The 26,391-nt window shown below is 32.3% G+C and overlaps 3 protein-coding genes across 3 annotated transcripts; all 3 read right to left on the bottom strand.

The window, feature by feature from the left end:
• Positions 1–6,289: 6,289 nt before the first annotated feature.
• Positions 6,290–7,955, bottom strand: LOC105792068 (zinc finger protein ZAT1). Its single transcript, XM_012620452.2, has one exon. The coding sequence runs from the start codon at positions 7,804–7,806 to the stop codon at positions 6,898–6,900; it is 909 nt and encodes a 302-aa protein (XP_012475906.1). The 5' UTR covers positions 7,807–7,955; the 3' UTR covers positions 6,290–6,897.
• A 12,348-nt stretch (positions 7,956–20,303) lies between these two features.
• Positions 20,304–22,565, bottom strand: LOC105792066 (WAT1-related protein At5g47470). Its single transcript, XM_012620449.2, has 7 exons — positions 22,194–22,565; positions 21,992–22,057; positions 21,634–21,750; positions 21,296–21,524; positions 21,044–21,205; positions 20,649–20,800; positions 20,304–20,565 (listed from the first exon to the last, which is right to left on the bottom strand). The coding sequence occupies exons 1-7, from the start codon at positions 22,391–22,393 to the stop codon at positions 20,436–20,438; spliced, it is 1,056 nt and encodes a 351-aa protein (XP_012475903.1). The 5' UTR covers positions 22,394–22,565; the 3' UTR covers positions 20,304–20,435.
• Positions 22,566–23,054: 489 nt separating this feature from the next.
• Positions 23,055–24,602, bottom strand: LOC105792067 (uncharacterized). Its single transcript, XM_052634876.1, has 6 exons — positions 24,227–24,602; positions 24,027–24,138; positions 23,737–23,942; positions 23,564–23,640; positions 23,307–23,456; positions 23,055–23,207 (listed from the first exon to the last, which is right to left on the bottom strand). The coding sequence occupies exons 1-6, from the start codon at positions 24,600–24,602 to the stop codon at positions 23,055–23,057; spliced, it is 1,074 nt and encodes a 357-aa protein (XP_052490836.1).
• Positions 24,603–26,391: the final 1,789 nt, after the last annotated feature.

The following is a 26,391-nucleotide window of genomic DNA, read 5'->3' as shown; positions in this document are numbered from 1 at the left end:
AGTATAAATACGCTTTTGGTCATTGTCAAACTTAAAAATGAGCAAATTGATCTCTCTCTCAACAAAAATTTTAAAAAATTTTAAAATAATTTTCAAAAGTTCAAACTAATTTTAAATTTTAAAATATTTATAAAAATTTTAAAAATATATAAAGAAAGTTAAAAATTAAAAAGAAATTCTAGAACAATAATTTTGGAATCTAAATAAGTTAATTAATAATTCAAGTTTATCATACTAAAGTATTTTTTAATTATTTTGCTTTGAAAAGTTTTCAAATATATATGGTTTCAAATTTATGTACTCTAACATGAAATTAATTATCTCTGTAACAAGATTTAAATTTGACATGTTTTTAATTTAACTCGAACAATTTCACTCAATTCAAGTCGACTTGAATTTCATTTCATTTCGACTCGATTTGAAAAAATTCAAATCGAGTTAGGATAATAAAATAGAATTAAATCAACTTGATTAACTCAAAATTTTCAAATAATTTTAAATATAATAACTTTAAATAAAAAATATTAAAATATTAAAATTGTATAATTGATTTTTATAAATAAAAATAAGTATCGAATCATTTAGTTTAATCATTTTTCCCCAAAAAATACTAATAATATAGTAGAGTAAAATCTGATTTACTTATTATTAGCATGTATTTATTAATATGTACTCTAACGTAAAAAAAAAAAGCTTCAATATTATTTTGCTTTTTAAAAATGATGTTAAACTGCGTTGATACGTTAACCCTTTTAAGTGATGTAATTTACTTAAAAGTGTAAGTTATAATAATAAGAACAATTAAATTTAATTATAGTATATACACTTCAATCACATTAGTAGACTTGCTCATGGGCCGGGTCATCTGAAAAATGGGCTTGAGAAAAAATAAAACTTGTTTAAAAAATTGGCCAGCCCTCAGGTAAGGCATTTTTTGCCCAGACTCGGCCCAACCTGAATTCACAAAAGAACAAAAAAATCTACAATTTTTTTGTTGTTTAAATGCTATTTTCTTGTTTTCTCTCTATTTTGCTACCATTTTACTATTATGTTACTACTATTTTGTTATTATTGTTTGGATATTGTATAGCACTTGTTTTATTGTTAATTTTGTTATTATTTTAGAGGCATTCGCTTGTTAAATTGCATCTATCTTAATATTATTTAAGTATACATATTTTTTAAAATTTATTTTCAATTTGTTGTGAAATATTTATTTTAGTGTTTTTAGTATTTTTTATGTATTATATATATTTAAAAATTATATAAAAATTAATACAAGGGTTAAAATTGAAAGGGACCGGCCCATGTTTTAGTATTTTATTCGGGCCGGGATTGGGTAAAATTATATGCTCATTTTTTGGGCCAAGCCTAGGCCTAGAAAAAGGGTCTAAATTTTTTGTTATGCCTGATCCGACCCATGAGTACCTCTACACATTAGTTGTTAGCTTTATTTCAATAAACAAAATAATTAAAATTAAGTAAAAAAAATCATTAATACATTGAAATTTCAAATGATTTTTTTATAAAATTATATCGTGGATTTGAAAAAAAACTTCTTATTTGTGTTTTTTTAATTTACCTTAATTATTGGTTATAGTATTATGAGTATTAAAAGAAAAAGAGATCGCGTTAATTATTATTTGTTATACAAATTAATGACATTTCTAAAGTTTAAAATAAACTTGAATTAAATCATGAAATTGTGTAATAATCAAGTTTTAAGTGATATATGAAAGATAATTTCTCAACAATTTCATTAAAATAGTTTTTATACTTGAATAATATTAAAATAGGTGTAATTTAACAATTAAATGCCTCTAAAATAGTTACAATAAATTAAGAGTTATATAATATCCAAACAGTAACAGCAAAATAATAGTAATATAACAGTGAAATGACAGCAAACAACAACAAATTTTTTTTACAAATTCGGGCCGGACCAAGCCTATAAACGGGTTTTATTTTTTTGGTCAAATCCTCCCACTTTTCGAATAGATCTTTGGGCCAAGTGGCCTGACCCATAATCAAGTCTAATAACAAGTAGATATACATTAGGTAAATTAGGTAAATGTAATTAACATTCTCTATTATAAAGATAAAAAAATAATGGAGAAATATTTAAAAAAATTAAAATCATATTGTAGCAATCAAGTAATTAAATAAATATATATGTTATCTTCATAAAAATCAACAATCAAATATAATTAAAAAAAAAGTATATGGTTGTATTGTATAATTAAAAGGTGAGAAGAAATAAAAGTGCATAAATGTTTGTACTTCATTAATGGAATTGCAAGCGCAAAAGTCATCAATTTATCATCTAATTTTCCCACCTTGCAATAATAGACTTCTTTTAAGTATATGTGCATGGTCCTATAATTCACTCTTAAAATCCACGAATGGTAATGTAGCAGTAGATAGAGGGAATGATGGGCGTTGGGTTGAGGTGGTTGGACATGTGAGAGCCACCCTGGAGTGGCAGTGGTCAGCCAAATCTCTATTTGTAACCACAAAATGGGGCACCACATCATGTCATTTTGTGCCGTCAATCATGCTTTTAACCTCCTCCGCCCATTTAAAATTTTCCACCCTCACTACAAAAAAAAAAAAAAAAAAAGGGACATACTGCGTGCAAGAATGGCCGTTAAAGTCAGCAATAACAACTACACTGTTTTTGTTGCTGAACAAATATTTATTCATTTACAAACCAAACAAACCCTCCACATTATAAACACTTTCTTTGGCCGCTTTCAATCTTCCCAAAATTATTAAATTACATTTAAATATAGATGGAATTTAGTCTCCTTATAAACAAAAGTAAAATTAAATTAAATTATTTAAATAATTACCATATTGTCATCTTCTTTATAACACTTTCAAAAAAAATACAAAATAGTCAATTGAGTCTTAGCTTAGCTCGATTGGCATAGGCATTGTTGCAAGTACAGGAGAACGTGGGTTCGAGTACGCTGAAGTACATTATCCTCATATTTAAAGGTTGAGGAGGGGCTATGAATAGTTCTAGGCATTGTATCTAAAGAAAACATATATGATCAGAACTTATAATGAGATGGATTATTCAAAAAAAAAATCAAAGTATTCGTGTTGAGAAGGGAAGATCCATTATGTGTTTAGGGAATCATATTTGCAGCAGAACAAGTTTACAAGTTGATACAAAATTTTTAATTTTAATTCAATTGTGCACATTTAAAGAATTAAATACATCAAATTATTTTTATATTAGATAAATATAATTATTTGTGTATTCAATATATAAACATAAAATCATGCTATATCAATAATTGTGTTAATAATTTGTGAGAATTGTATCAAATCAAATTTCTCATATAAAATTATATATTAAATTAAAGTTTATCAGAAATTTGGAGATTTATCCCATTTTATTTTGTATGAAAATTCATAGACTCCTTTGGGGTTGAGCGATCTTGGTGATAGAATGAGAGTTACGTATGCTAGGAACTGTGCTACTTAATTTCATTTTGTAATAATTATGGCTTAGCCCCTCTTCTTTTAAAAAATTTATAAAGCTTAAAACTTCTAAATAATAAAAATAAAAATTATACATAATTAAAATCTATATCTAATAAATTCATATTCATTTACTTTTATGTCTATCGACTAACTTTCATTTATACAATAATGACTAAAATTTCAAATATTAAATTGAAATAGTCTTTTTATTTGTTATGTATTTCAGTTATCAATTATTATTTTAATTATGGATTTATATTACGTACAAATCTATTATATATATTGATATACAGTATCAATGAAGGTGGAGAAAAAAGAGAGAGGGTAATGTCGAAGAAGGCCAATTCACTCATTCTAGGGCTAAAAGCCGAATAAGTAGAGGGACTCGAGATGAATACTTAGCATATTAGACTTTTGTGTGGAGAAAAGCCCCTCTACTAAGTGATTTCCTGTGGTATTTATAGGAGGGGTGAGGGCCCAATTAGATCCAAATTAGGGCAGGGATATAACAATAGTCTGGACAGATAGAGGGACTCGTGATGAATGATTAGCATATTAGGATTTTGTGTGGAGAGGGGTCCTTCTACTAAGTAATATCTTGGGGTATTTATAGGAGGGGTGAGGGCCTAATGGAGGATCCAACTGGGTCCTAATTGCGGTAAGGATATAACAATATATATAAAAAAAGATTTATCAATTTTTTTTAAAATAAACAAAATGAATCCATGCATGGTAAAAAAAATATTAATTATTAATTTGATGAATTTATTGTAAAATTAAACATTTTATATTATAATGTTTTTATTTTTTTAATCATGTTGTTTTAATTAAATACATACTATCAGTTTGTGCATTACACGGGTAAAAACTAATAATTATCTATAGTAATATTTTTTCTTATATAGTATAATAAATAATAGGCATAATAATTTTTTGGCCTCCAACTTACAAAAAAGTCATTTTAGCCTTCCATTTAATTTTTCATCTCTTTTAGCCCTTAAACTTGTATTTTTTGTCAAATCACCTTAAATAAATGGGAAAGTTAATGTTTGTTAACTTTGTTGAGTGGCATACACATGGATGACATGTCATCATTTAATTAAATTTTTAAAAATTAAAAAAATTAATTAAATACTTACATATCATCCACATGACAATCCACGTGTATCTCACATCAGTAAATCTATTTTGAGATAATTTGATAAAAAAATTTAAAGGCTAAAAAATACGAAAAATTGAATATAGAGCTAAAATAACTTTTTTATAAAATTGGAGGGCAAAATATATAATTATGCCTAAATAATAAAGTAAGATCCCATGGGGTCCACAGCAATTTCTACGAGGACAAAGCAGAAGATATTAAGAGTTGACCCAAAAGGGACTGCCACTTCATCCTCAGTTCATTTCTTTGCTCCCAGTTTCCATAAAAGAGTGGCAACACCTCACGCTGGCCCAACTTTCAATTTACTCTTTTGCCCTCCTATAAATTGATAATATAATGGGTAAACTATACAAATTGTTGCCCAACTACGAGTGTTGTTGTTTTGGTTACTCAACTTTAAAAAATTTCAACTTGGTACTAATGTTTGAATTCATTCCTATTTGGTCACCCTTCATTAATTTGATAACGAAAAGCTTTTTTCTAACTAGTATAATAACACATTTAGTCCTCAATACTTACATATTCTATTAATTTGATTCTAATTTTAAATAATTCAATAAATTTAACCCTTCTCATTTACAAACTCTATCAAATTGATCCTCAGACTTCCTAACCAAAGCTTTTAGCTTTTAAGATAGAGGCATTCCACATCTATTAATTGTTTTAATTATGGTTGAAATTATCAAATTGTACATAACCCTTTTTGTTTATATTTTAAGAAGTTAGTGTTAGAAATTAACTAAACACCATTAAAATAATAGAAAACATAAATTTTAAAATATAATATATAATAAAATTATGTAAATAATTTAATATTGGTAAAAGATAATTTTCACTTTGACTAGCATAATTAATTTTAAAGGAAAAATAGAAAAGCTGGTTCAATCATCAATTCAATGAATTTTTAGTCCGAATAAGTACACAATAGGTTCTAGATCCAACTTGTTAAAACATATTTCGAAATTATGCTGGTCAAAGTGAAAATTATCTTTTACAAATATTAAATTATTTATATAATTTTATTATATATTATATTTTAAAATTTATATTTTCTATTATTCTTAATGGTGTTTAGTTAATTTTAACACCGACTTCTTAAAAATATAAATAAAAGGGTGCTTTGATTAGGAAGTCTGAGGATCAATTTAATAGAGTTTGTAAATGAGAATGGTTAAATTTATTGAATTATTTAAAATTAGGATTAAATTAATAGAATATGTAAGTATTGTGGACTAAATATGTTATTATACCAATTAGCATAAATTAACCCAATTTTGCATTTTAGTTACCCACTTCTCTAATTCCATCACACACCCACACACACAAATTATTCAAGTAATTCAACAATTTTTGAAAAAAAAAAATCAAATCCAGAATTGAAGGTTTTATGATATTTTATTTTAATTCGTAAATTTTTAAAAAAGTTTTAAGTAAAAATGAAATAAATAAATCTGACTGATTCCTCCATAAGAATAGCCGAAAGCGTGGGTGGTAGCACCTTCTTTTTGCCCGGATATTTCGTTCGTTTCAAGGCATACAAAAACCCTTTATATTATCTTTTCATGCAGAATTTCAAGGGACTTTGGACCCTCCCCCCCCCCCCCCCTCACTGCCCATCACTACCATTCAATATACCAAAAATCATATCAAAATTCAACTGTTAACTCCAATGTTCCACTATTGTTCCAATCATCCATTTGATCCTCCACATTGTAGCATCGACACAGAAAAAACACAAGCTTTCAAAAGGGTATAAATAATAAACAGCTTGAAAAAACAAGAAACAGGACATACTAACAGAATTCAACACCTTCGGTACATGCTGCAGTTGCAGATAGAGAGAGAGAAACCAGTGCTTGGTCCACAAGCAAGCAAAGAAAATGCTTTACTCTTTTCTCTTTTTTTTTTTAAATCTGACATGGGGTACACTTTAAGTGAAACATTGATCCAAGTCATTGCTATTCTGGTTCCTCAACAATGGCTGTCTGCTTCAGTTAATCAACAGTTTCACCATACATTAATGTCACTAGTACAATGACAAAAAAACAACAACAAAACAGTAGTTGTCTGTTTCAGTTCTAAAAGAGCAACAACATTTGCGGAGTATTCAAGAAAATGAATTGTGGGTCAGCAACAATGGAGATTAGATTGAATAATAGAAAGAATACCAGCCAAGTAAAAAAATGAAAAACATTGAATGGAATAGCATCAGATCCACGTGAATTGCTTTAACTGCTGGTTTATGCATCGGATACCACACTAAACTCATCATCTTCCAAGGGAGCTGGCAAGTTTAGATCTATGAAATTGTTGTCGAATTTAGTAAATTTTGCAGCAGTGTTGGATGAAGAAGCTGAAGCAAGTAAATGAGATCTCTTGTGACCTCCGAGTGCTTGTCCTGACCCGAACACTCTGTAACAAAATGGACACTCAAATCTCTTGCTGTCAGCAGCTGATGAAAGGCAAACCCTTTTATGTTCTTCCAACGTGTTATAAGATCCAAATGCTTTCTTACATTTCCCACATCGATGTTTCCCATTCATCTTCTTCTTGCTTGACTCCATTGGTTTTTCTGATCTTTGTTCCACATTGTTCCTTTTCCAAACATCTCTCGACAGCAACATAAGGCACACCGCCACATCCTCTTCAGGCGAGGTATCGGAGACTGAGCTCAACGGTTCAGGCTCCGCCGGTGAGTCGATCAAACTGGGGAAACTCGTCAACAGCTTCGGTTTCTTGATTTCGTCAGTTGCTGTTGTTGCATTAGCAGTACCCACCTTGGGTTTTCTCTTGGATCGTCTCCGAGTTGGGTTCCTGGACTCAGTCTCGCTCTCTCTGTCTTGGACGACGGAGCCGGAATCACCGGCGAATGAGAATTCAGGATCTGCGAACCTGAAACTCTTCTTGGGATTCTCTCTTAACCCATAAACCAAAGATTTGTCTTCGAGTAGTGTTTCCCTGCTTTTCTCTTGCTCATCATCGCCAGATGAAGAGGACGAGGAAGAAGCTGAGTCGGTGCGGTTACTGAGTTGGTGGTGGGTTGTTTTAGGGGGCAGTGGATGGTTTGCTAAGTGACCTTTCATGTGACCTCCTAAAGCTCTGCCATTAGAGAACGTTCGAGCACAGAGTTTGCATTTGTGCTTCTCCATTGTCGCAAAACACAAGCAAAGCAAAGCGAAGATCAAAGATCAAAGATCAAAGATCAAACCTTTATTTTTATTTTTATTTTTTCTCTCAAAATCCCTATTTCTCTTTGTAAAAAGTGTGAGAAAGTAAATGAAAGAAAGATTTGGAACTTAAAAAGGAGTACGTGACAAGCATTCCTCCACCAAAAGACACACAACCCAACCCAAAATTATCAACTTTTTTTTTATTTTTTAATTATTTATAAAATATTTTATAAATGTAAAAGAAAAACCAATTCTAATATAGTAACTAAGGTTAAGTTTGAATGGGTAGTGTGTTTATTTGTGATTAGTATAAAATAACGATTACAATGAAATTATATATTGTAACGACACTATAATATAAGATAAAAAATGAACTAAATGCACAGAGCACTACCACCTATTCAATTCCATCCTAAATAAAAATTTTACATTGCGATTACATTTCTTTAAGAATAGAAAAAAACTAGAAAAATGTATTATTATTCCAATGGAGATTGGAAAAGAAGTAAACATTCAAACTTTGCCCATTTGGGTAATAAACCATAAATTGGTAATTTGGTACTCAGTTAGGCAATTATACAACTTGTTTGCTATTTCATTATTTGTATTTGATGAATATAATGATAATTAAATAATTTTTAAATGTAAACCAAAAGAATAAAATAATAACAATCGATAAAAGTTTATTATTATATAATCACGAGTGTCTTTGTTCATTTTACAGTATGAAACTAGTTTTGTTCAGGTCAAAGGTGATATTTAGACTCTCAACAATGATAATTAGGGATGTAAATGAGATATTAGTGTTTGGAAACTAAATATTTGAACTCAATTTAGTAATTTCTAGCTTAGTAATACTTGACACTCACGAGTCTTATCGAGCTTTTCATATATTGAGTTAAGCTCGAGTTAGAGTTCAAACTTGAGTACAAAATCGATAGGCGAGCTTAATCAAGCTTGAGCTCAAGTAATTCGATTATATCTCAAGCTTAAAAATAAATGTTCAATAAGGTCGAGCCAAATATCGAACTCGATCTTGGCAGTATGCAAACTCAGCTCAGCTCGATTACACCCATAATGACAACTCCAAAATTTAATTTTGGTCTAAATTCGTAGGAAATAAGTGCACTTCTAATTTTTCCAACCATCGGTAGGTACAATCAATCAAAATTTAATAATATTTGTCCAACACCCGATAATAACTATTATTTTGAAATCAATTGAATTCTGATTAAATTTGAAGTAAAATCAGAATGATTTTTTTAAATTTTTTAGTGTTGGTTTAGAAAAAAAACAATAAATTCTTTATAAGTTGATCTATCCAATAAATCTTGATAAAATTTCAATGAAATTGACTTAAAATATATATATATTTTAATAAATTAACTCGTGTATGCTAAATGCATTTATATATATATATGTTTAAAAATTCAAACATTTATCTTTTAAAGTAAATTAAGTTGAAATATATATGTTTAAAAAAAGATAACATTGTTAAGAACAATAAGCTTTAAAAATACTTGAAATTGTAAGGGATTTTTTTTTATATAAATAAAATACTGTTATCAAATTGTCACTTAATTGGGAATGCCATATGTTTGATGAATTCAACAATTTTACGCACGAAAAATGGCGGGCCAGTGTCCTGTCAATTCCCCAACTTCAATTTCTGCCCATTTATTACTCATCCTTACCTTATTAATTTATATACAAAATTTGCATTACTTACATATAAAAAAAATTAATTATATATACAAAATTAAATTATCACATTGTTACCAACAATATTTTAATTTTGACTTAATATAATATTTGGTATTTAAACTTGACATTTTTTTAATTTGGTACTTAAATTTTGTGGAGCCCAGATTGGTACCTTAATTTTTTACTGTGTTTTTTTATGCTACAAAAATATTGTCAATATTAGAGGAAATTCATGTTAAAAGAATGGGTATTAAGCTATGCTTAACAAAATTAATATTAAATCAGAAAAAGAGTTATAAAACTCAAATTAAAAGAAATTCATCATTTTCAATTAAGAAAATATTTAATTAATTAAATAAAACTAAAAGTAATTGAACATATAAAATAAAAACATATAATACCATTTGTCACATGTTGGTCATACATTGATTATTTTACTATCTCATAAAAAAATAACATTATTAGCATATTAGAGTAATTTGTAAAATTTTTGGCAAGTTCAAATACCAAATCGAACAAAAAAAATTAGGAAAAAAGAGTCAAGTTCAGATGCCAAATTGAACCCCAAAAAGATTAAGTACCAATCTTAGGTATCAAATTAGGAAAAAGTGTTGAGTTTGATTATTAAATTAGACCAAAAAAATTTAAATTTCAAAATAAGAAAAGGTGTGGGTTTTATTAATAAAAAGAAATTGATGATGTTAAATTATGATTGATAGTTGCAAAATGATTGGGGGGAAATGAGGATAACAGCCATACGAGAAATCCACGTGGCCAAGAGAAGTGCCAAACCAGCCGGATCACTATTTTATACAATTTTTATAAACTAATAAATCTGACCCTTAATTTTTTCATATATCCATCACCAAGTTTTTTAATTCCATGCCTGACTGCTTTTATTCTCAGTAAACTTCAATTTGTATTGCTTTTTTTTTTTAAATTTATTTATTTTATCACTTTGATTTTAATTTTTTATTGGTTATTTGTGACACCTGATTTTTAAATTTTAGTTTAATTATTTTTTACAAAAAACTAAATTTATTAAAATTTTAAGCATAATAATTTATGAATATTTTTCTATATTTTTATGATTTTTTAAATTTTATGAAATGTACATGAATTCTCGTGTTAATTATCATATTAATATAGTTAATATAAATTTTTGGTCGATATTAATAAATAAATATTAAAAGTTAAATTAATCGTTTTATTTTTTAATACAATAAATGGTTTATTGTTTAATTTAATTCATTCAGTTTTGTAAAGGAGAAATTTTAAGATTCTGTTACCTTTTTGCGCCAAATTGGCAATGTAACTGCAGCCGGCAGGTGCTTTTAATAACAACTCCCACTCTCTAATGCGCGTGTAACAACATACGCACCTAACTTTTTCCTACTTGCTTAACGTTTATTTATTTCTTTCATATGATATAAATATAGTAATTTATTTTAAGGTTAAGGGCTAGTTTGGATGGGCGGTGTGTTTACCTTCGGTGAGGTTAAAAATAGCGGTGATGGTGAGATTAGTTACTAAAGCAGTGAGATTGGATACTGTAGCGGTGAGATTAGAAATAATGGTGGAGTGTGTGTTTGGATTCAAAAATAGCTGTAGCGGTGAGGTGAGAATAAGAAATGACTATTAAGGACATCAGATTAGAATTGATATATAATAGAAGTTATTTAAATTATTTTAATTTTTTAAAATTATTAAAATATGTGAATTTATAAATTCATTTAATAAAATGTTAAAATGTATCTTCTAATATTTTAATAAATTATATAATTAATTTAAATTATTTATTAGATAAAATGATAATTATTTAAAATTTTTTATAGTTAAATATTTTTTATAATAATGATAAATATTATTTTCACAAATAGTAACATTATACTTGGATCAAATTTTTGCTGTTTAGTTCCCAAATCTGAAAACAAATAAGATTGAGAAAGAAATTAGTTTAACATCTAAGGATAAAATGGTAAATTAATAAATTAAAGTAAGGGTATTATTGTCTTCTAAAAATGTCAATTGCTCCAGCTACACCTAACTGAAGCTTTTACTGCAGACCAACTCAAAGGTGTCCGGTCTGATGGGAATCCTCAACGTCTTTGAAGCCAACACATCCAAAGGCACAGTCTTTCCACTCCAGTGCAGTCAAACTGATAATAAAGGGTAAAAAATCCAACGCACTGCTGCTGTGCGTTGGCATCCAAAGGGGACCTAAAAAAAGTTTGCCCTTATCTTTAGACTAAACTACATTTCCTATAATTTGAAAATTACTTATTTACAATTTAGTTTAAATCTATTTAGCAAGTAAGGTTGGTTTGTTTTACTGAAAAAGATTTCTAAAAATAATTTATTTTTATGTAAAATTAATATTTTTGGTGTTTGGATGAATATGTGTAAAATATTTTTGTTTTTAGTAGATTTCTTAAAATATTTCATAAAAGTTGTTTTCAATGAAACAAACATACATATGAGATTTTCTTATTTTTCATTGTTTAATTGAATTTATTTTTATTTATAATTTCATATTTTACATTGTTTTTGCATATATTAAAAATAGTATGCTAAATTGAGTTCATTATAACGTCATTTTTAATTACATGACTATTAAGTGAATATTTTTATTTAAAATGTGACATAAACAAAATTGACAAAAAAATTAATGATGTCAACAATTGGACTTGATTTTCAAATTTAAAAATAAAAGGACTAAATTCTTAAAAATAAAAGTACAAAGACTAAATTGCAAATCGTGAAGTGTACATAAACTTAGGACATATTTTAACCTTTATACTACAAAACATCTATTATTAATATATTTATAATGTAATAAATATTTTTATTAAAATACTAATATTGAATATTTTCAATAATATGTGAATAATATTATTTAAAATTATTATTTATTATTAAATGAAATATTGAATACTAATAATTTATTACATGACTAAATATAAATAATTAAATATGTATGATTAATAATATTGAAAAATATAATATTTTAATAATTTTAAAAATAAAAACAAAATTTATTCTCAATATAATAATATTAAGCTTGATTTAAGTTAATTTTTATATAAAAATAAAATTATCTATAGATAAGCCCTTTTTTGGAAAATGACTTACGCTTTTTAAAAGGGTAAGTCATTTTACAGGAAAAATGGCTTATTTTACGTTAACCTGTAAGTCATTTTCTGTTGACCAAACTATTTTCTGCGAAACAAACATAGGAAAATGCAGAAAATATTATCCGTAAAACCTTTTACATGTAAACAAACAGACCCTGAATTTAAAATAAGAATATAACTATACCATTGTTATTTGTTTATCTATGTATTATTTATTTATTTTATTATTTTAATTACAAAATAAAGAAAGTAATATAAAATTAAATTATTTCACTTGTTTCATAAAAAATATATTCGAGTTTAATTAAAATTAATTATTTTACATTTATATTTAATTCAATTATATATATTAATATTGAGATGATTTATTAAGTTATTTGTAAGTAGAATCAATCTAAGATTGAAAAAAAAGAAACTATAATTAAATTAAAATTAAGTTCTAAATATCTAACATGTATTTGTTTAACAAATATTTAAAATAAAAGGACAAACACAAAACAGAATATAAAATATTTATTGTTGATAAAAAAATTAAAAACAAACTTACGAATGAATGACGATGATAAGACTCATAAATGTTAGTATTTGAATACTTTTCTCTTCATTTTATAAATATAAATATAAGATAAGTATCAAATATGTCAATCAATCATTGCATTAGGTAAACTTGTACCAGTTTTAAATTGATTGGTTTGAGGTCTAAAGTTCAATCTTTTTCCATTATAATTGTATCAACAAAAATATCATATTAAAATCTTTTTAACTTGAATTAAGAAAAATGGGTAAAAGGTGAAAACACATGGAAGTAAGGTTAAGCTTAGGTATTCCTTCCTAATTAGCCTTTTTTACCAAATCTCAAGGTATGCTTTTCATAATCATTCAGCCTTTGAAGAAAACTAGGTAATCTTTGAGAATTTCTTTCCAATCTTGGAGAACTTTGTTTACTAAATGAATTTAGACTATTTGCTTGCTCAATACAATGCCAGGCCATTGTTTTTATACTTACAGATAACAACTTGCTTCTCTTAACAAACTAACTAACCTTTCCAACCTTCACTAACTAATCTGCTAACTGTTCAGTTTTATTATTCTTAACATGCATCCATCTTCTTTATTGTCAAGACCCGAAGAAAATTTCTGAATCGAGCAAAAAGAGAAACCAATAACGGTTTGGTTAACACATCAGCAATTTGATCTGACGCAGGAACTTCTCCTACACAAATCGAACCATCGGCAACCTTCTCACGAACAAAAAATAAATCTAACTCCACATGTTTAAACTTGGAGTGTAATACTGGATTAGCAGCAACTGCAACTGCACTAGAACTATCACACCATATATTTGGTGGAGAAACAGTCCCAATATGCAACTCTCGTAACAACGATAATAATCACAGAACATCACTTGTAAGCAAAGAAGACTTCTATATTCACCTCGGTTTGTAGAACGCGATACCACCTGTTACTTCTTCGATGACTACGACACAGGATTAGATCTAAAAAAAACACAATACCCCGAAGTAGACCTCCGATCATCGAAATCCAACCCCCAGTTTGCATCAGAAAACCCAACTAAACAAAGAGAATCAGACCGTCGAAAAACAATTCCAAAATCAAGAGTACCAGACAAATATCGTAATATTCTTTTAAGAGCAGCCAAATGAGCTGTGGTAGGATGATGCATAAACTGACATACCCGATTAACCGCATAAGCAATATCATGCCTAGTAAGAACCACATATTGTAACGCACCTGCCAGACTTCTGTACTCAGTTGGATCAGATAAAAAATCACCATCATTCTTAGAGATGTGCAACGAGCTAATCATGGGTGTATGAACACCTTTAGCACTTGTCAAACCATTACGCTTCAACATATCCCGGATATACTTCCGTTGACAAAGGTGAAGACTTCCACATGACGACCTGGTAACCTTAACTCCTAAGAAATAGTGTAACTCACCCATGTCCTTTAACGAAAATTCATCATTCAATAGCTTTACACACCAGTCAATAGAAGACGCCAAACTACCAGTAATGATAATGTCATCAACATAAACAAGCACATATAGAGTGGAACCCGAGCGAACTCGAACAAACAGAGAAGTATTCGACTTAGAGCCAACAAATTCAATTTTCACAAGAAAATTTCGCAACCTCTCAAACCAAGCTCGTGGAGCCTGACGCAATCCATACAACGCCTTCTTTAGACGGTAAACCAAAGGTCTCCCATCAGGACCAAGCCTAACATATCCCGGGGGTTGCTGCATAAACACCTCACTATCAACATTACCATTTAAGAAGGTATTGTTAACATCAACTTGTCGAATTAACCACCCTTTAGTAACTGCAATGGACAAGATAACCCTTATAGTAGCAGGTTTTACAACTGGACTAAATGTCTCTTGAAAATCACATCCCGGAACTTGAGAACAGCCTTTCGCCACTAAACGTGCCTTGTATCGTTCAACCGTGCCATCTGGGTTCTTCTTTACTTTAAACAACCACTTGCAACCAATAACTTTGCGACCTGACGGCATAGGAACAAGGACCCAGGTACAATTTCGAATTAAAGCGTCATACTCAGCTTGAGCAGTAGCTTGCCGTTCAGGACTAGTGACAGCCTCTTCAATTGTTGATGGTTCGACAATCTCAACCGCAAGAGCCTTAGGTTTGAAAATACCAGCCTTCGAACGAGTGGTCATAGGATGAATATTCACATTAGGCACCACATCTGGTCCTGTAGGGTCAGACGGAACTTGAACAACAGGTGTGGAGGACTGAGTTTTAGAATTCAATAAATCATGATGATCATTTTCACCTTCAGTCACTATTTCATTCATTGAGGGAGTATCACGACAATTAGTATTTGTTGGACTAACATCCACTCCAGTTTGAGGACTCAGAGACCCAGATACACTAGGTGGAGAAGCATTTCCAGAAGCATAATTCCTTCTCAATAAAGGATTAGTCTCAAGAATAGGAAAGTAGGTAGGGATAGTACTCACCTTTCGTGACCGAGATGCATTCGCTGGAGAGAGAAACCGTGACTCATCAAACTCAACAAGTCGCGAGACAATAATGCGACCATCCAGCAACAAACAGTGATATCCATTGTGACAAGGACTGTAGCCCAAGAACATACACGGTTGAGATCGAAATTCTAATTTATGACGCTGAAACGGGCGCAGAAACGAGTAGCAACAACACCCAAAAACACGCAAATGATCATAAGTAGGGTCTTGCCCATAGAGCATACGATACGGTGTCTTACCATCCAGCACTGATGTGGGAAGACGATTTATTAAATGAACGACACATGTAAACGCATACGCCCAGAATTCCATTGAAAGCCCCGCTTGAGCTAAAAGAGTAAGCCCCATCTCCACAATGTGTCGATGTTTACGCTCGGCAACACCATTCTGTTCAGAAGTATGCGGACACGACACACGATGAACAATGCCTTGGGACGCTAAAACCGAAGCCAATGCACGATACTCACCACCCCAGTCACTCTGAAACTGCTTGATGGTCTTGCCAAATTGATTGTAAACAAGTTTCTGAAACTGAATAAAACAGGTCATAACTTGTGACTTCTGTCGAATTAGATATACCCAAGTAAATCGAGAACTCATATCTATGAACGTCACATAGTACCAACTGTTATTAGAAGCAACCGAGGCAGGTCCCCATACATCAGATACAACTAACAAAAAAGGATCAGTATACTTAGTATTGGAAGCCGAAAATGGCAGCTTATGAAGTTTACCCTTTTTACAAGCAGTACAAACATCATTACTAGAACCTTTATTCATAGGAACACGACACTTATATAAAACATTTTTAACAACAAGAGACGATGGATGTCCAAGGCGCTTATGCCATAACGAAAATAACTCACTGTCGACAGTCGAAGTCGAACATTCTACCTGAGCAGCAGACATACTAGGAACACCATCTGGTATAGAGAACCGATATAGCCCATCATGAATATGCCCGTCAGTAAAACCTCCTGTATCACGTTGTCCTTAACCACACAATAAGTAGAGTGAAACTCAAAAAATACCTCATTATCAGTTGCAAATTGTGATACTGACAACAAATTTTTTCGAATAGCTGGGACACATAAAACATTAGATAGCTGAAGCAACCTAGACCGTGTCGGCAAAACACTTTGACCAATAGACGATATCATTGCGGGTGTACCATCACCCATTAAAATAGAGGACTTACCTGAATAAGGAGTGGCATGCTTCAAATCGGACGGATCCTGACAAACATGATTACTGGCTCCTGAATCAAGGTACCAAGACGACGTCCCAACTGGTCCAGGAATCGGCGAGTCAGACTCATCCCCACTCACTCTATATCGATCGGAGTTAGCTTGAGAACTAGAGATCGACGGATCAGAATAATCCGATGCATGTATATCTCCCAACCTAGGAAGTCCAAAACACGGGTTTGAGGCAGAAAACACTCGCGCACGTGGCTTGGTCTGCCATGGAACTTTCGTGGTACCAATCGGATTAGCCGGATCGAGCTGAACGTTATTCACAAACGGATTTGTAGGCATTGGAGGAGGAACACTTGGCCGAACATACGGCCCAATACTTGGCCCACCATAGGACGGCACTCCAAACCCTCTATGCACACCATCAATTGGCCCACCAGCGTGCGGCCCAGAAGTTGGAGGCCTCTGTTCATCATGCGGCTTAGGCCACCCATTTGGCCCAACTTGCTGACCTCCACGCTGCACATTGTAGCCTGCTTCAGCACCCCAATTTTGACCAAATTCTTTTGCATTTTGACCAGGTCCAACAGTACCCCAATTTTGACCAAAGTCTTTTGCATTTTGACCAGGTCCAACAGCACCCCAATTTTGACCAAATTCTTTTGCATTTTGACCAGGTCCAACAGCACACCAATTTTGACCAAAGTCTTTTGCATTTTGACCAGGTCCAAAATAATTTTGACCTGTAGTACAATTAACTTGATTAGACCCATAAAGCTGTTGAGCAAAGTTAGAAAGCTTAGGCCGAGTATTTGGGAGAGACGACCAGCCACCATCACCGGAGTTAAAATTCATCGTCTGGTCTTGCGGCGGAAGGGACACCGGAGACGACTCATCACGATGATACCTGTAATAACATTTTTGAGCCACGTGCCCAAACCGAGAGCAGATTTGACACTGAAGTCGCGGCCGAAACGTCCGTCCACGACCACACGCGCCCGATCGTCCTCCTCGCGACGAACCATCCATAGGAACATCCTCCACCAGATTAGCAGCATACACCACCTCTTGACTGGTCTGAGCATGCCGTGTTTCACATTCAAGTAACTCCTCAACCAATCGTGGAAACGGCAACGGAGTCGGAGACAACGAAGCCGACGAGATGACGCCTTCAAACTCAGACGGAAGCCCCGCAAGAAGCCCCGCCGTCCTTTCCGCCATTGAAATGGAAGATCCAGTGGATTCCAACATAGCACACATACGTTTTAACTTTGCAACATAATCTCGGATTGACATGCTTCCTTTCTTGAGTGAGTGAAGCTTATGACGTAAACGCGACTGCCGTTGATCGGAATCGGCCGCAAACATTTCCAACGCCATGTTCCACACATCCTTCGCCGACTGAACATCCATAAAGGATATAAGAATGGAGGAACTAATAGTGGAAAGAAGCCAGGACGTGAGAAGATTGTCCTGCTGTTGATACATGGACGCCACGGGATTTACCACAAGTGCACCATCCGACGCTTCCACAAACCTTGGTGGCACAACAATAGAACCATCAAGAAAACCAAACAGATTATAGCCATTAACAATGAATCTCACCTGTTGCTTCCATTGAAGAAACGAACCTTCATTGAGTTTCACAACATTATATCGAGGAAGCGAATTTACCACACGTTCAGCAGTGAACACAGATCCAGGAACGTCAACAGAGTCAGAGCAGCAGAGTGTGTCGTTGCCATGATCAGTAACACCAAGCGACTGATACCATGAAGAAAACTAGGTAATCTTTGAGAATTTCTTTCCAATCTTGGAGAACTTTGTTTACTAAATGAATTTAGACTATTTGCTTGCTCAATACAATGCCAGACCATTGTTTTTATACTTACAGATAACAACTTGCTTCTCTTAACAAACTAACTAACCTTTCCAACCTTCACTAACTAATCTGCTAACTGTTCAGTTTTATTATTCTTAACAGCCTTCAACTAGCTGTTTCTTTTCCTCTAAACACTAAATTTTAATTTCTTTATATATCAAATTACTATATTTAACATAAAAATATTTCATAAATAATATATTAATCTTTAAAAAGTTTCTAACACACTTGTTTGTAAAATATATCAAGTAAAAAAAAGATTCGCAAAAAGTGTCTTAGAAGAGACAATTAATATGGGTAATGAGTATTTTGAGAAAATATTTGGGTGTTTGGTCAAAAATTTTTTAGAGGCTTACGCTCTATTGAATCGAATTAACGAATTCTTTTTTATCATCTTAAGTCGAGTGAAATAAAATTGAGTCAAGTGAAATTATTCGAGTTAAATTAAAAGATTAAATGTGTTAAATTAAAGTCTTGTTACATTATAATAATTCCATGTTAGAGCATATCAAATTGACGCTATATATATTTGAAAAATTTTTAAAGCAAAATAATAAAAATACTTGATATGATAAACTTAAATTATTAATTAACTTTTTAGGTTCCAAAATTACTATTCTAAAAATTTTATAATTTTTTAACATTGTTTATAACTTTTTAATATTTTAATTTTTTCATAATTTTTATTGAGAAAGAGATCAATTTACTCATTTTCAAATTTAACAAGGACCAAAAGAGTATTTACATTAAATTGTTATTGAAATGATTTAAATTGTAAGATTAAACTAGAATAACTCAATTCTATTAATTCAAAATTTAATCTTTTCTTTAAATATTTTGAATTAAATTAAATTTTACTCGACTTATTATTTGTAATAAAGGGTGCATGGCTAAAAGGTGTGTGGATAGTAGGGTGAAATATAAAATTAAGTTTTTGTTTTGAGTTTGATTATTAAATTTCATAAAATTTAAATTTAGAAAGAAAACAGTAAGGCTGTAGCAAAAGGCAAAAGGCGAAAGGCGAAAGGCGATTCCATCCATATCATCACAAAAAACAAGTTTAAGGACTGCAATACACCAAAATTGAACTGCAAAAAAAAAAAAAAATTAATTAAGGAAACCTTTTTTCTTACTTTTCTCTATCATCAAAATCAGTGCGTAATTGATGGAAGGATGCAAAGCAAAGCATTTTTAAGTAAAGAAGATTTGGTGAAATAGGTGTCTTGCTCTTCCTCACATGGATTACCCAGAAAAATATTTCTATATTAGATTATGTAAATTGGTCCTATAATGCCCAAAATTAAGCATTTTAAAAAAATCTTATAAACAGTGCTAATATCACAGACAGGTAGTGATATTGCTCAAGTTTTTTATTGATTATGGTGAGATTAATCAGAGATTAAAAAATCATTTGAAGACAATTTCTAAACAAAACAAAACTAATAACATTGGTGGAAACCCCTGAGTTTCTCTTCCCCAACCTACTTTACAGCCCTGCGGATTTATCATGTTTCTGCAAAACACAGTAGAAAAATATAGCACCATTTATATTATTTATTGCCATTCAAAGCTTCAATCATACTTCATATATATATACTGCTTTGCATCAATTATTGGTTTTTCAGCACAAGTAAACTTCCTACTAGATGATAGCAATGTTAACTTAATAGAAGCTTCTCCGACTCGAACTCACTTTCCGAGCCCTCCCCATCGGAGCAATCTTCTTCTTTTTCTTTAGCCCATAAGACGATGTAGAGACCGCTGAACATGAGTAACATTCCGGCAAGGCTGCATTTATACAACACTGCAATTAAAATTTTGTTTTGGAATTTGCACATATCGATTGGTGAATATTTATGTATGTGATTTACCTTCCCATTGAAATGGTCTCCCCTAAAGTAATAAAAGAGAGGAGGACTGTGATCACTGTTCCAATGGGGCTAAACATTGAGACTAGAACCGGTCCCCTCTTCTTCATTGCCCATCCATTGAAGCTTAGACATGCTCCACCCACAGCACCTCCCTGCAGTGAAAAAGAGCTGCATTAGTTCAGGCTTTTCAATGCATGAATGACCATGGCTATTTACTTCCTCGCCTCGAAAATGGTTTCGCTTTCATTTCACCTCGAAACCCGCTTTTGCTTCAAGGCAAATATGTATAAAGCTAAGATGGCTAGGCATTTGGGGTATGAAAGCAACAGCTTCACAGTTAATTGGAGCTTTTGAAATTCAGACTATTAAGATCATTGAATAAAGGAGTTGCATACCAGCAGAGAAAAGCCAAGTAGCTCCCTAACATCAACAAGGGGCCAACTCCATTGGAAAACATGATTTTCGACCAACTGAACCAGTGCCGTTATAATCACTCCGATCAAGGATGTTATCGCGCACAAGGACATCGGAGCAGGGAAGTCGCCCAAAGTTGTCGCCTGTGAATCGTAATATCTTAGGGAAACGAAAAGAAACAATAAAATTCATACTTTGCCTTTCTATATATATGTGGTTCAAGTCAAGGGTACCTGCAATACCACATTGCTCGACAAAACTAGGACCGCAGCCATGAGGTACATGCAACCGATGATCTTATCTTTATTGAAAACGAAACTGGTCGGGGCAGCGAACATTCTTGCGCTTTCCGGTGATACAGAGCTATGCATTAGGCTCATTGTAAGGGCACCTAAGACACACAACAATGTACCACCGATCTTTACTTTACTGTATAGGCAACTTAAATCAACTTTTTCTAACCTGCATCAGCATTGCAGTCAAAATACACCATTGGATTTTCACGCACTGTAATTTGATTATAAGTCTGGTTTAAGTGGAAAGAAGAAAAAGGAATTGAAAGTATTGAAACCTGCAAGCCCATGCAATTATAAAGATAAGCCCTGGAGCAAGATTTGGCATGGCTGTTGCCACTGCTGGTGAAGTTAGATTAATTCCTTTGAGGAATAGGGATTGGAAGAGAGTTACGCTGTAACAAAGATTAATCCCAATATAATGATTATTCCATGTTAGATGCAATATGCACTAAAAAATTAATTTTATATCATGAAAACCTGTGAAAGTTTATTCCATGTTAGATGCAATATGCCACTAAAGAGGAAGGGGAAAAAAATCTAATGAAAGAGTAATACGGGACAGAGATTATCCATTTTGAAAAAGAATAAAAAAGAAGAAGAAGAAGAAGAAAAGGGTTGATTCATCTTAGTTACCCTCCAAAGGAGATCAAAAGCAGCTGAATTGTTAATTTCAGGGTTAATTGCTTAGGCCAATTGCTCCTACAAAATCAAAATCAAACCTTCACCAAACTTCGGAATTTGGATTCTCCTGGGAAAACAAAAGATGAAGAAGAAGAAGAAGAAGAAGAATACAGGAGGTTAGTTTTTTTTTTTTCCTTTGTGTTGGGGGGGTTACCTCTCGAAATAAAGAGCAAAAGGAGAGACAATAATGAAGGTGGCAAAAGTGAAGAAAATAACAATGGTGAAAGGGCTAAGGCCAAGGGACATAAGATAACCAAGTAAAATTGAGTTGCCTGCATAAACAAATTGCACCCCTATCAATCCTCCATATATTGCCACTTCTTCAACCGCCTCTCTCTTTTTGTATACCACCATCTTACTTTCCTTCTATCCAAACAGAAAAAGGAAAAAAGAGCCCGGAAGGTTATATATATATTGTATACAACCTTCTTTATTTTTGCTCTGAAACAATCAGATTATCAAACTCTCTTCTTCTTCTTTTTCTCCCTCTTTTCTTTTCAAATTCAATGTCAAACCATTTGACTTTTCATGTTATTTGTAAGCCAAAGCAACCATTTTTGTTATTTGTCGTTCTTAGCTAACGTTCAAGAGGCTTCTCCTAACAGTCTTCTCCAGGTTATTCGCCAAGAGATTGGCAATTTTATATTTGACGTTAGATCATGTCTTTCTTCTCTCGCTTTTCTATAGCTTTGTTTACGTTACGTATACATTAAAAGTTTCAACTTCTAAAATAGGTACACAATAAAATATTATTTTATTACCCTCTCATGATTTCTAGTTTACAGTTAATGCAACATACATTGTGGTATGATTCATAATTTCACTTTATGGTTAGGTGTAATTGTTGTAAATTGTTTATGGTTGGGTAATTTTCTTTTATGAGATAATATAATTCCAACTTATATCAAATGATATTCGAAACAAAAAACTGTAAAGAAATTGCGTGGACTTACTTATCTTTTATTTCGAAAATATTACAATTATAATAACATATCTTAGTAATAGTTAGAAGCAATCAATCATCACCTAGCTTGCTGGATCCCTCACCAAATTTGGCAATCTCTCGTTGCAGGTTCTCGATTTCTTTTTTAGCACGAGCCCTTTCTTTTGGATCATTTGAACTTAAACTTTCCACCCAATTCGATATCTTCTTCTCCATGCTTTGAATCTGTTTCATATATACACAACAACATGCACTACCTTCAGTTTCACATAATCTGTATGTAATGTACTGAGAAAAAGAAAGAGATAGGGATGATAAACAGACCTTTCTATGGGGCCATCTTGAAAGACCATATTTGCGGCATATCTTCTTCACTACAGTTGCAGAAAATTCCATCTTCTTGGCTGCCTTCTCTATTGGCAGATGAAAATAGTTTTCAATCTCTTTCAATGTCAGGTTTCTCGTTCTCTCTCTCTGCATACCACAATTAATATAACCCATGTTACTCAATATCTCAGAGTGTATACACTAATTATTAAGCTTCAAGTTTGGGAAGCCTTTATTATCAGGATAGCTACAACCTGTACGGCCAAGGAGGGCTTAGCAGGTTTCTCTTGATTATTATTACTGTTCCCTGCTTGATCCATTTGATTGCCGCCTGCAACCAACATTAAAAAAAAAGTTGCACTAATTTGTCAAAATCGTATGCCAACTTTTAAAGATGATTATATAAGGTAATTAATCAAACACATGCCTGAAATCGACGATGGTTGGACGTTGTACAAATTTTCATCCCGGAGGAACCCGACGCATAAGGTTTGGTAGAAAACGGAGAGCGGATCCTTGATCATCGTAAATCCGGCTTGGCTTCGATCTATGCAATATTGGGTCAGAAACTGCTTCACGTCCTCTATGCTCTTTTTACAGAAACTATTGGGAAGTGCATCAAAATGAGTTTTTCTTTCATAACCAAAAGTTATATAATCAAATAATTAAAGAACAAAAAGAAGAAAGGAGAGGGGGAAAAAGTATATGAAAACTTACTCAAACATTTGATATCGAGGGCCTGGGGTATTACTACCTGGTTCAACAGTAAGAACAGCATGACAGATCATCCCAAGTCTTCCATGAATCTCTAGTTTCGTAACATCAAAACCTTCAATTACAAAAGAAAGAAAGGTATCTTAAAAACAATGTATCAATGAAACCAATTAGAATCATTAACATGAAACGAATTAACGAACCATTAGTATGAAGGATTTCTCTCAATGACTGGCAACAACTGCAATGATATGGGATGGGATCAGTTGGCCAAAGTGAAAGTGGCCTTGAATTATTCACATCATTCCCACAAACTGTTTCACTTTGATTCCCATAAGCCAGTTGAGAATTGTGGGGGTCATTGTTATAGAAATCCCTAATGAATGGATCCTCCAAAGGGTCAATGGTATTACCATCGATTTGATCGGTGGTGCAGTGAGGCATTGGAGAGGAGGGGTGTAAAAAGGGTTTCTCCGGAGTGGTGAAGTCGTCAAGCGTAGGATTCTCAATCTCGAGGAACTTCAAAACATCATCCATGCAGTGGGGGTCATAGGGAGCATTGGAACTTGGATCTGCCATGCCTAAAAAATGGCAGTGTTACTGTAACTATAATATATATGAAAATCCCAATTTATGTTAAGAAAACGATGAACAGACTCGTCCTTTCTCAAGTCAAGCACCGCGAAATGAGACTATGGGTGCTTGAGAATTGAGAGAAGAGAGTGTGAAAACTGAACTTTAGATTTTGTGGTTTAATTAAAATCTCAAAGTTTTATAATAGAAAGAAAAAAGACAGTTAATAACCGTTGTGGGAAAAATAACACTGGGTGGCTAGTGATTACTATCAGGGGCTTGGGCCAACCTCTCCTTTGGTCCCTTTTCCTTTCTATTTATTTCAGTTCTCTATTCTCACATTTGACTTCTCACAATACTTTCCCTTACAATTTAGTCTATAAACCATTTTTACTGTTCGATCTCGGTGATTTTCTTCTGTCACATTTAATTAACAAAATAAAAGTACAACTATTACTTTGGTCATTCTCAGGAACCTAACTAGCTTGATCCCCAATATGATACAAATTAGGGAAAAATAATTTCATGTTCTTCCTTTCGGGAAGGGAGGATTAGGAAAATCCTATTGATTGCAGCTTTCTCCGGACCTTTGGAAAAAGCATGAAAAAAAAGGCTCGAATAGTACGATCCTTCCGTCACCCCAGAATGAAAAGGGCGATCTCGTAGTTCTTGGTCTGTGAAGATACGTTGTTAGATGCTCCATTTTATTTTCCCATTGAGGCCGAACCTAAACCTATGCTCGAGAGATAACTATCCATAAACTTGTAAAGGATGTATGGATTATCGAGAAGAGAGAAGCCGTGGTGGTCCCCCCCGGACCTTCCAGATCCTACGAGTGAATAGAAAGTTGGATCTACATTGGATTTCACCTGAATCGCCCCATCTATCCTCTTGATGAGAAGTTTAGTTTCAAACCCTGGTCCGAATAGGAGAAGCATGCCATACTAATGTGCCTTGGATGATCCCCATCTCAGGGTCAAGCACTGATGACTACATTGAACTATCCATGTGGCTGAGAGCCCTCATAGGCCAGGCACAATGACGCAATTTGGGTGTTACAACAACAAGCAATAATTTTGACCTTTTGAAAATATTACCTTTCGTGACACTTATTTTTTGAGTAAAAGGAAACGGAAAGAATAAAAAAACATAGAAAATATTGTTTATGCGGCGTAAATACTGTATTTCGTCCATATCTACATCAAAGCCTTTTACAATAAGTTTGTTTTAGCCCAATTTTAATTATTGATTTACAAAGCATACAAGTTCAATAACCAACCCTTGTTATTTTTAATTTATTGCGTTTAAGTCATCATTCATTCATGTTGTATTACATCTCAATACTTATTCTAACTTGTGCATCATTATGTTTAGGTTAGATATTAATATTCGGATTATAGGAATACCACTGAGTATACTCAGCATAAGGTTTTGTTTACGTGCGCAGGTTAGGTACATTTTAACTCGATTGTTAACTTTAGTATCTAATGGTAATCCCGAACTCGAGTTAGTGATATGCTCATTTTAGTCTTGGCATGTACTTAGGAAGTCTTATGTGTTTTTTTAATTATCTTTTTGTATTTTGCTGACAATTTGGAAAATTATGTATATAAGTATATGTATATATGTATGGAATGGTAATATCTATGTTGATGTTGTCATGATAGGTGGTTTGGTTTATATGCCTAATGAACTAGTGCAAGAGAAAATAATATACCATGTGACGTGTCTTGGTTAGTGCTTGAAAGGGTATGCTTAAGTTATGCCTTAGAAATGATTTGGTAAGTTTTATGTT

This window comes from Gossypium raimondii, chromosome 8, assembly GCF_025698545.1.
Source record: "Gossypium raimondii isolate GPD5lz chromosome 8, ASM2569854v1, whole genome shotgun sequence".
Lineage (NCBI taxonomy): Eukaryota > Viridiplantae > Streptophyta > Magnoliopsida > Malvales > Malvaceae > Gossypium > Gossypium raimondii.
This window is presented reverse-complemented; position numbering and strand designations above follow the sequence as displayed.

What these genes read in the sequence shown, in the direction of transcription:
- LOC105792066 (XM_012620449.2), bottom strand. Translation starts at nt 22,393, where the DNA reads ATGGTGGTATACAAAAAGAGAGAGGCGGTTGAAGAAGTGGCAATATAT. An exon ending in ATAATTGCATGGGCTTGCAG is followed by an intron (nt 21,525 to 21,633) that starts GTTTCAATACTT and finishes ATGCTGATGCAG; the next exon opens with GTTAGAAAAAGTTGATTTAA. An exon ending in CGAGCAATGTGGTATTGCAG is followed by an intron (nt 21,206 to 21,295) that starts GTACCCTTGACT and finishes TACGATTCACAG; the next exon opens with GCGACAACTTTGGGCGACTT.
- LOC105792068 (XM_012620452.2), bottom strand. Translation starts at nt 7,806, where the DNA reads ATGGAGAAGCACAAATGCAAACTCTGTGCTCGAACGTTCTCTAATGGC.
- LOC105792067 (XM_052634876.1), bottom strand. Translation starts at nt 24,602, where the DNA reads ATGGCAGATCCAAGTTCCAATGCTCCCTATGACCCCCACTGCATGGAT. An exon ending in AGAAATCCTTCATACTAATG is followed by an intron (nt 24,139 to 24,226) that starts GTTCGTTAATTC and finishes TTGTAATTGAAG; the next exon opens with GTTTTGATGTTACGAAACTA. An exon ending in CCAACCATCGTCGATTTCAG is followed by an intron (nt 23,641 to 23,736) that starts GCATGTGTTTGA and finishes TGTTGGTTGCAG; the next exon opens with GCGGCAATCAAATGGATCAA.